General features: G+C 32.5%; 1 protein-coding gene across 1 annotated transcript in view; it reads right to left on the reverse strand.

Annotated features, from left to right (window-relative positions):
* Positions 1-9,432, reverse strand: part of CDH9 (cadherin 9) — a gene marked incomplete at both ends in the record, with an annotated part of 115,530 nt that extends 106,098 nt beyond the window's left edge. Inside the window, one exon of the mRNA XM_080713719.1 lies at positions 9,205-9,432. Within this exon, the coding sequence (XP_080569845.1) occupies positions 9,205-9,432 (228 nt within the window). The remainder of the gene's footprint in view (positions 1-9,204) is intronic.
* Between the last annotated feature and the right edge of the window lie 336 nt (positions 9,433-9,768).

A 9,768-nucleotide genomic window follows, 5' to 3' on the forward strand; every position in this document is an offset into this window, starting at 1 on the left:
TTATACTTCTGCTCAACAGGTAAAACTTGCCTCTCTAAATTATTTGCTAAAACATTTTTATAGACTATTTATATGTGACCAGCTTATTCTTTGCTATAAAAAGTTTTATTATCATTTTATCATCCTCTAATGCTCTGTTTGCTTTAATAACTCAAACTTCTCAATCTACAGTGGTCTAAACCTTTATTTATTACTCACACACAAGCACACTCTAATTTACCAGCCCCTATAGCATTAGGCAATGCACAAGCTGATGCATTTACATTATGTCCTTTCAATTCTCTTTCTGATGAGCATCAACATTTACGTACAAATGACAACAGGCTGCATGTTAAATATCAGATCTCATTACAAAATGCTTGAGCTATTGTGCAACAATGCCCTATCTGTGCACCTCTATGCTGTACCTTACACATATCAGGAGCTAACCCTCATGGGAAATAAACCAATAAGCTATGAAAAGTGGATGTCACACATTATCTTCTAGGCTCAAAATTCTCATATTTACATGTATGTATTGATACTTTCTCTAACTTTATTCAGATGATGCTTTAGACTTCAAACCCAGCTACTGCAGTATGTTCATCTCGAATTCAAACTTTTGCAGTTATGGTCATTCTGGCCACTACTAAGACAGACAATGGTCCTACTTACAACAGTTATAAATTTGCCCAGTTTTGTGCTTAATGGAAAATTAAACATATTACTGGTATACCATATAATCCTGAAGATCAGCTTATTTTTAAACTGGCCCATAGGACACTTAAACTTCAACTTTTACAAAGCAAACAGGGGGGAACCCCCATGGATATATTTGCATTAACCCTATTTACTCTTAATTTTTTAAATTTGCCTCAAGAAGATGTTGTGATGTGCACAAAAAAGTACTTTTAAAACTGATTTGTCATGTCCAATTAAGGATATACAAAAACCTGTTTGGTAAAAGCAATTTGATGAATGAAAACCAGGTTTTATTAAAAAAATTGGAAAAAAAAGGATAGGATTCTGTGCTTGCAGATGGATTCTCCAAAACATTATTGATTCCTCTTCGATGGCTCTGGCCTCAGGTCAGTGCATGGAAATCCAAAAGTAGCACAGGAAACAGAGAAGGTCACCCACAAGATGGCCAATTTTCAGATTAAGACAAAACACAGATATAGGCCTTATTCATCATAAGGCAGACCTGCCAACTTGGGGTCAAATTAAGAGCCTGTCAGCATGTGGGGAAGCAGTTCTTCACAGTGCTAGGAGTCCTTGTACTTCAGAAAATTTATTCCTTGCTATGGTGGCCCTTATCATCTGATCTTCTGGGGTAAGTACACAAGACCATATGTACTGGTCATATGTTCCCCATCCTTTATTGCAGTTGGTGAAGTGAATGGATCCTGCTCCTATGGTGTATAAAAATGATCCCATGTTTATACCTGGACCCTGGCATTCCCAGTGTCCCACTCATCTTAAAGAGGAAGGAACTCCTTTTAATTTTTCTCTAGGTTATGAGACCTTGGCTATTTTTGTGAGTCATAGTCAGAAATGCTTGCCTCTGCAGCGACAAGTATGGATTTATGAACTAGACCACAACCTGCTGGGATTGTTTTCAATACAGTCATTTGATTTTTTGGACAGACATCATTACATCACCAATATCACAGGAATAAGGCTGATCCTATTTGTGAGACAATGTCTTATAGATATTACATGTGTTATAGATATTTTTCAGAAGAAAACAGCATGGATGCAACCAATTGGTGTCAGCATACTGTTTCTGTGCAATGACATTTACTTAGTCACACTACTGCACTTATTATGGACTTATGTCATGGCACGATGGAGCCTTGCTTCTCCACAACCATGGTTATATATCACCCAGAGTAACTTACCAGGACCTGAACAGTGGCATCTTGAAAGCTTGCTACTGCCATATAAAGCTTATAGACATGGAATGAAAATTTTACTTGATCCACACCTAGTGAATATACTTTCCATCACAATTATTCTTTTTTTATACAAGCTTGTGTAAAAATGCCTTATGTTCTATGTACATTGTACATGAATGTAACTTTACATGGTGTGGATTGTTGGGATGGCCAATTGTATACTTGTTTAAACCAGTCAGTTAATTTTAACACATCACAACACTCAATTATTTTGCTAAAATATCCAATGGGAGTTTGACTCCCTATAAATTTGATGCAACCATGGGAGGAAGGACCCATGGTTGGATTGTTGTCTAATGTTCTAAAAGAGTTATTACATCAATCTCAACAATTTATAAAATAAATCATTATTATTATCTTTGGCATATAATTATCTTTGGCATAATTGTCATTGCAGCTATTGCTGCTGTGGTTGCAGTGCCTTGCAGACCTCCATACAAACCCATGACTCTGTACGTAATTGGCAAAAGGATTCCCATGATCTGTGGGTATGGCAAACTCAGATAAATGAACAATTGGTATCCAAAGTACAGAATCTACAACAAGCTGTAAAATGGTTGGGTGATCAATTAGTTAACGTACAAAAACAAATTTCTAAGAAATTTGATTAAAATACTACTTCTTTTTGTATTACACTTGCTAAATTTTATCAAAACAATCATACCTGGGGAGAGATTAAGTACTACTTACAAGCTCTTTGAAAAAACCTTAGCCTAAATGTGGCTTAGTTACTAAAGGCTGTTTTGGAGGATGGTTTAGCAGAAGGAATAGCTTGAGCCCTTCAGGAGATGGATCCCTGCACATGGTGGCAAAGTGTGACTCACAATTTTATCTCTAGTTTTGTTGTTATAACTCTATGTCTTCTTTGCCTTGTTCTAGGATTTTCCTGCATCTGCAAACAAATGAGTAGGGATCAAAAGCCCATATTGTAATGGCCCTTGCAGTGTTACATTTAAAAAACAAAAAAGGGGAGATTTCAGATCACAGGCTAATAGAAACATCTTATGAAGGAACACACTGAGTCTCCCGAGAAAGCTCTGAGAAGAAGGACAAAAGTCTTTTTCTCATTGTGCCTTGGACCAAGATGTGGTATTGGTTGTGTTCTGATACTTTCTGCCAGATCAGTATGTTTTAATCAAACAGCCTTAAAAAAAAATGCATATTCCTTGTAACCAGACAGACTTTTGCAGAAGTCCTTGACTTGGCTATTTCTGAGAATATAATCGAGTATGCTATGTGCATAGAGTTGTCACATAGTCTGTAAACTCTAGTAACCTCCTGGGTCCCTCTGGGGTGTAAAACCTTGCAAATCCTGAAATAATTTGACTATTGCTTTAATACTTCAGTCCTCTCATCTATCCTGCTTCGCAGTCCAGGTTCAACACCGACTTAGAAAGCAGTGGTCTATACAGCAGAAGTAAACATTTTTTTTTTTTTTGCCTTGCTGAATGACTCGAGTGTTGATAGTCACTTACCACAGTAATAAAAATTAGAAGACAGGATTTTATTTTTAAAGTGGATTTTTTTCACACAAAGTGTGAAACAAGTCTTATAGTTTGCCCTGTGAATCTGGTTCTAAAGCTTAGTATTTTTCTCATGTATTCCGAGTTTAAAAAAAACCAACATACAGTGAGAACTTTGAAATATTTTGATGTATTTATATATCAGAAGTGGCTGCTACATGTATTATGCTATAAGTAATGATATTATAAAACCTTCATAAAGATATTTTATTTAGATTTTGAGAAACACTACAACATGCCGTAAAAATTTATCAAAACGTCTTCAGTAAATCTGAGACTTTATTTCTGTCTCTAATTTCTCATCTGCCTGTTACTTATCCACATCAATCTGCCATTCTCTAAAAGCCTAAGAGAAAATTCCATCCAATAATTTACATGTTATTCAGAAAATATCACTATTCACTACATATATCATCATATGTAAGTGTGAAAATGAATCACCTCACATTTTGATAATTAAATATAAACCAGACTCAAATCTGTGTTACATTTGGTACCTGTGGTTCCATATTGTTTTCTGTAACAACTAAATCAAATATAATCAAGTACACAGTGCTTAAAAAGTATTAAAATCTTCTCCTAGATTTATTATTATACTCATAATGATTTTAATTTTGAAATAACAAGTTTCTGGATGAAATTTATAAAATGAGAACTAACTATAACAAAGATATCCTCTTATATTCTATTGAGGATTATTTGTAGACAGTTCCTTGATACTGTGCACCTTGGCCTAAATAAAGCAAATGTGCTAAAAACTTATCTTCAAGTTAAAATGTAATGGCAAATTAATTTGATATTAAAAATATTAACAAGTCCTTTTCCTTCTAAAAAATTAGGCACTATGTCTGGAAACTGGGCATCTCTTCATGCAATGAACAAGGTTTAACAATAAGATATGAAAATCATACTGGGAAACTCTGTTCATTTATTCAAAATAATTTATGTATGATTGATTACTGACCCATGTTAACCAAAATTCTTTGGAAATTTGATTTATGTATATAAAAAATGAAGTGTGGCCTGTGGTTATAGCTTAGTGGTAGTGAGATTGCCCTGGGTTTGTTGCTTAGCACCAGGAAAGGAAATAATAAAACTCAGAAGCATGTGAAGATTATCTAAGAAAAAAGTGGAAAAATTTGATTAGCTTCCTGTTAAATTTATTTTAATTTCTCTATTGAGTAGTTTTATTATTCTGCCTAAATAATTAAATGTCTATTCAGATAATACAGAAGCTAGATGACAGTATGTCATGACTTTGTAATGCTCCTGAGTAAGAACAAAAGATTTTTCTTATTACATGAAACAGTATTAGGAAATCTCTGATAGCTTTAGTCAAAAAGATCAACTAAACTTCAAGTTGCATTTTTGAGAAAAACAAAATGTTTCTCTTAATTTCAATATTTCTGTTTTTTTGTCATATATTACCAATAGCAACCAAGTCATAAACAACAAACTCCTATGTTTATTTCTTATAAAAACATCATCTTAATTCATTTTATTGACCCTCTAATCCATCATAAAAATAAAGAAAAATTAGTTATGTTACATTCATGTCCCACCCACAACAAAATTGTACCAGCACTTTGAACATGTTATTTCATATTCCATAAAGTGTGTGAATAACTCAGCTTTTAATTCTGTACTTTTCATAATAGAGAATTACATTCATCCCAAAAAACCAAGCTTGTTCTAGCTATCATCTATCTATCATTTAGTTCTTCTTGTCTCCTCTCTATCTCTCTCCTGTCTCTCTCTCTCTCTCTCTCCATATATATATATATGTATATATATGTATATATATATATATATATATATATATATACATATATATATATATTCTTGCTCTCTCTCCTCAACATGTATATTAAGTATATTAATATATTTAAGTACATTAATTATAAATATATTAGTATATATTAAATATATATTTAATTTGTCTACATCAGCTATCCTATTAAATTTTTACTACAAAATGTGGCTTCTCTTGCCACATTTGTAGACCCCTACAAAATCCTAGGTGACAGAAATTTAAAATGGAAGAAATTATAATAACCATCATTTAATCTAATAAGAATTTGAGGGTTGGAAAATTCAGTACAGTTACTGAATGGCTTATTCAGGATTAAATCTTGTTAGTTGCACGTGTGTGTGTGTGTGTGTGTGTGTGTGTGTGTGTGTGTGTGTGTGTGTTCACATATATAGCATATTAGATTTTCTCCCCGTGCTTGGGAGGCTGAGACAGGAGGATCCCAGAGGTTCGAAGCCAGCCTCAGCTACTGAGTGAAGCTCTCAGCAACTCAGTGAGACCCTGTTTCCAAATAAAATATAAAATAGGTCTGGGAGTATAGCCTGGGGGTAGAAAAGCTCCTGGGTTCTACCCCCAGTACCACCAAAAAAAATATAAAAAATAAAAATACATTTTCTGCTATTTTTTTACTCTTAAAGTGCTTTTTATATTTAAGATTAAACTAGTTTTTAAAATTATATGTTCTTCCAGTTTTATATAATTTTATAGCACCTTTAAATTGTGTTTTAAACATTTTTTTCTGTTACAACTAGTGTTTACAAAAGCTAAAAGCAAACTATAAAAATCTATCAGTGCTTACAAAAACTAAAAGTAAACTATAAAAATCTTAATAATTGCAAGGAGTTATTTTTCTCTTCCCCATTCTGGTGCATGGTGAATAAGGCAAGTATTTTCTTTACAAAATGTCTTGCCACCATTGCATTGCATTTTGGAAGGATAGGCTTGGATTTACTCAGGACAACCTGAAGCAATATGATTATTTAAAAAATATGTGGTATTTAAGAAGTTAAATCTTTAATAGAATTTATGTGTTTGACCAAGTTCAAGATTAGGGGATATAGGTAGCCTATGTACATACTAATCAATAGTGATGTAAAAAGCTGGAGAACTGCTTGCAAGACAATAAGTAAGCCTTTAAAAACTTAATAATGCTAAAGTGTATTATTTCATTCATAAACATATCAAAGTCAATCATCAAGTCAAATATGAGAAGGAGGAAGGGGGAAAGGAATGGGGTGGGAATTGGGGAAGGACTAAAGGAGTGATGTGTGCATGTAGGCCTCTACCATCTTGTACCTTATTAAGATGTATGACTACAATACGCCAATAAAAAAAGAAAATAAATAAATGCATACATACATAAAATGGTTAAAAGTAGTTGGAAGCCCACTTTTAAAGTGATATATATATATATGTGATATATATATATATATATATCACATATATATATATATATATATATATATATATATATATATATAATCTCAAAGGGCCTTACACAAACACCGAGAAAAAATTTTATTTTCAAAAAGTAGCACAAGCATCTTATTTTGTTAAATTCTTTCTTTCTTTCATATGCATATTATTTTCTACAAAAATGTAAAAATACTGGACAGGTAGTTTTCCTTTGATTATTTTCATTGGACAAAATATTTGTATTACTATACTGAGTTTTCCACTATCATCTCCTGGCATATTTGTTAAGGCTAAATAGGCACAAAAAGACTGAATTCCTTAATTTTTCATAAGTAAAAATAGATTATTTTCTAAGACAAAAATAAAACATTTTGTGAAAAGTAAGTAAAAACTTTGCACACATTTTTAGTAATTGCTTTGACAGGTTATAAAACTTATTGGAAATAAGTAAGATCTTGCAGAAAGATTTAAAATATATGTGTGCATCAAATTATCAGTGTAATAACGAGTCAGTTTCGAAGTTAATCAACATACATTCAGCGTTCAGAAGAAAGCATTTGTATTTACAACTACAATTAAAGGCTTGCAATAGAGCTTTAACAGCCTAAAGATTCTAGTATCTTTCTACCTGGGGTTATTTTTCTATATCACTGAATTTCCAAGGATGAAACCATTTCTGTAAGGCCCTGTGACCTGAATGTGCCTTTTCTACACTTCTTTAGAGAAAGAATCATAAGGCAATTTCAAGTTCTTAGACACAATGTTTTCTCATTGAACTTGAAATGTCCTGATGTTAGTTATTAACCAGAGTGTGAAAAGTGATGTTAAATGAGAGATGCTGCAGGTGCCATAGGACTCACCTGAGGAGAAATAGCAGAGAAAAAGCAACAGCAGCAAGTGAACTGGGTGGTGCCAAGTGCGCGTGACCCGGGACCCAAAGAAAGAACTCAAAAGGAGAGGAGGAAACAAGCCTCTGATATTGAAGCCTGCCTTCGGAAAAGCACCATGGCCCACATACAAAAGGAAAAAGTAGACCAAGATTTTTGCAGTTTTACAGAATAAATGTATTTCTGGCTTAAAAGATAAAGGCAGCTCAGTGTGGTGGTACATAGCTCTAATCCCGTACTGTGGAGGCTGAGACTGCAGGTTTATGGCCAGCCTCAGCAATTTCACAAGGCCCTCAGCAGCCCTGTCATAGTAGCCATAGTAGTAGTGGTAGTAGTAGTAGTAGTAGTAGTAGTAGTAATAATAATAATAATAATAATAATAATAATGCACAAATAGAAAATAAATGTTCAAAGAAAATCTTAACCTCAGCAATTGCTAAAGTAAAGCAAATTAAAAATATAACAGATGCCAGTCAAGGTGGCGCATACCTATAATCCTAGGGAGACTGAGACAGGAGGATTACAGGTTTGAGGCCAGCCTCAGTAACTTAGTGTGACCTTGATTTGAAATAAAACAAATAAAAAAGGCTTAAGATGTAGCTTAGAGGTAGAATGCATTCAAATTTAATATCCAATACCACAGAAGTTAAATAACTGATTTTTTTTATCCATTAGATAAGAATATGAACAATATGAGTTTTGGAAAAGTTGTAAAACAGCATGAAACCTTTGCAATTAGCAGTTGATGTCAATGCAATATTTTTAAAAGCAGTTTGGTAAGACCCAGTTAAATAGAACAATCTCATACTCTATATACAGCAATCTTTTCTTAGAAATATACCTTTGAAAACCTCATGTATATCTGGATATCCTAAAAATATTCCTAGCAGCATTAGACTTAATAGTTAAATATAGAAAACATCCAAATATCTATTAGGTAAAAAAGTAGATATATAGTAAAATATAGTGTAATAAATTAGCAATAAAAATGAATAAATTATTACTTTTCCCTTTAATATAAATGGATCTTATAAATGTAATCTTGTATGATAAACACCTTCCAAATTTTCTCATTATTTGCTTATAGTATTTTTATTAAATATAAAGGCTTCAGTGAATTAGGTTTTTCCTACAGTTTGAGCCAAATATAATATATTGTATGTTACATAGGCTATATGCTAGTTAACTAACCATATAACTAATATAACTAACTATATAAATACATATAACTAACTGTATATAACTAATGTAAATGGATTAGTTAGCTAACAAACAATTGTTAAATAAATTGAATGGTGCTTTATGTATTCTTTTGGGTCTTCCTTTCATCATTTTGTCTTCTACCATTAAAATTTTAGTCTAGATTATAGGCAAATAGTAGTGAAGCCTGATTCAAAACCTCACAGGATATATTGATGCTTATTGCAAATACTGATTTAAATAGAGCACATGAATAAATTTGATTCACATATTGCCTTATATTACCCTACTGAAAGAATTTGTAACATCCTGATTTCTGAACATCATTAGTCAAGGACTTTTTAATAATTTTAGTCGTATGGAAAGTGGGTGCAAATAAAAAACAAATAGGTATCACTCCATATTTGAATTTTTCATATAAACATTCTTACCTTGCCTACATATTGTGTGTCTGTACCTGTGTACTCTTCCAACAAGAAAAACTGATTCCACATCCAGCCTCTCTTGGTGCGATGCAGCACTTTACCATCATCTTTTGTCAAACTCACTGTCTTTCTGCTTGGTAGATGACTACTAGTGTTTTCTTCTAATGGGATGGCATCAACTATGTAGAACATGTAGGTCCAGATGAGTAATGGTAGACAATGGCAAGTCCTCATTATCTGCAACTTCAGAAGGATGTCCAATTCAATGTATTGTCTGTTTCTCCTAAAACTGAGGCAAAACATGGTTTTAATAAGTTGTGTTAGATTTTCACACAACCTTTAAAGTTGAAAAATGTATTATGAATATTAAATTTTACAAATATATATCATTCTGCGGTGTTAAATCAATGAACTTCCATTAAAAACTCATATGCCATATAAATATCTATCGATCTATCTCTCTCTCTATATATATATGTAGGAAACAAACATGCACACACACAAATGTATATATTTTTTAAAAAGTCTAATGTATACATAATGTAAAAATCTATAAAGATTTATATGGTA

The sequence above is a fragment of the Muscardinus avellanarius genome, assembly GCF_963383645.1.
Source record: "Muscardinus avellanarius genome assembly, chromosome: 1".
Lineage (NCBI taxonomy): Eukaryota > Metazoa > Chordata > Mammalia > Rodentia > Gliridae > Muscardinus > Muscardinus avellanarius.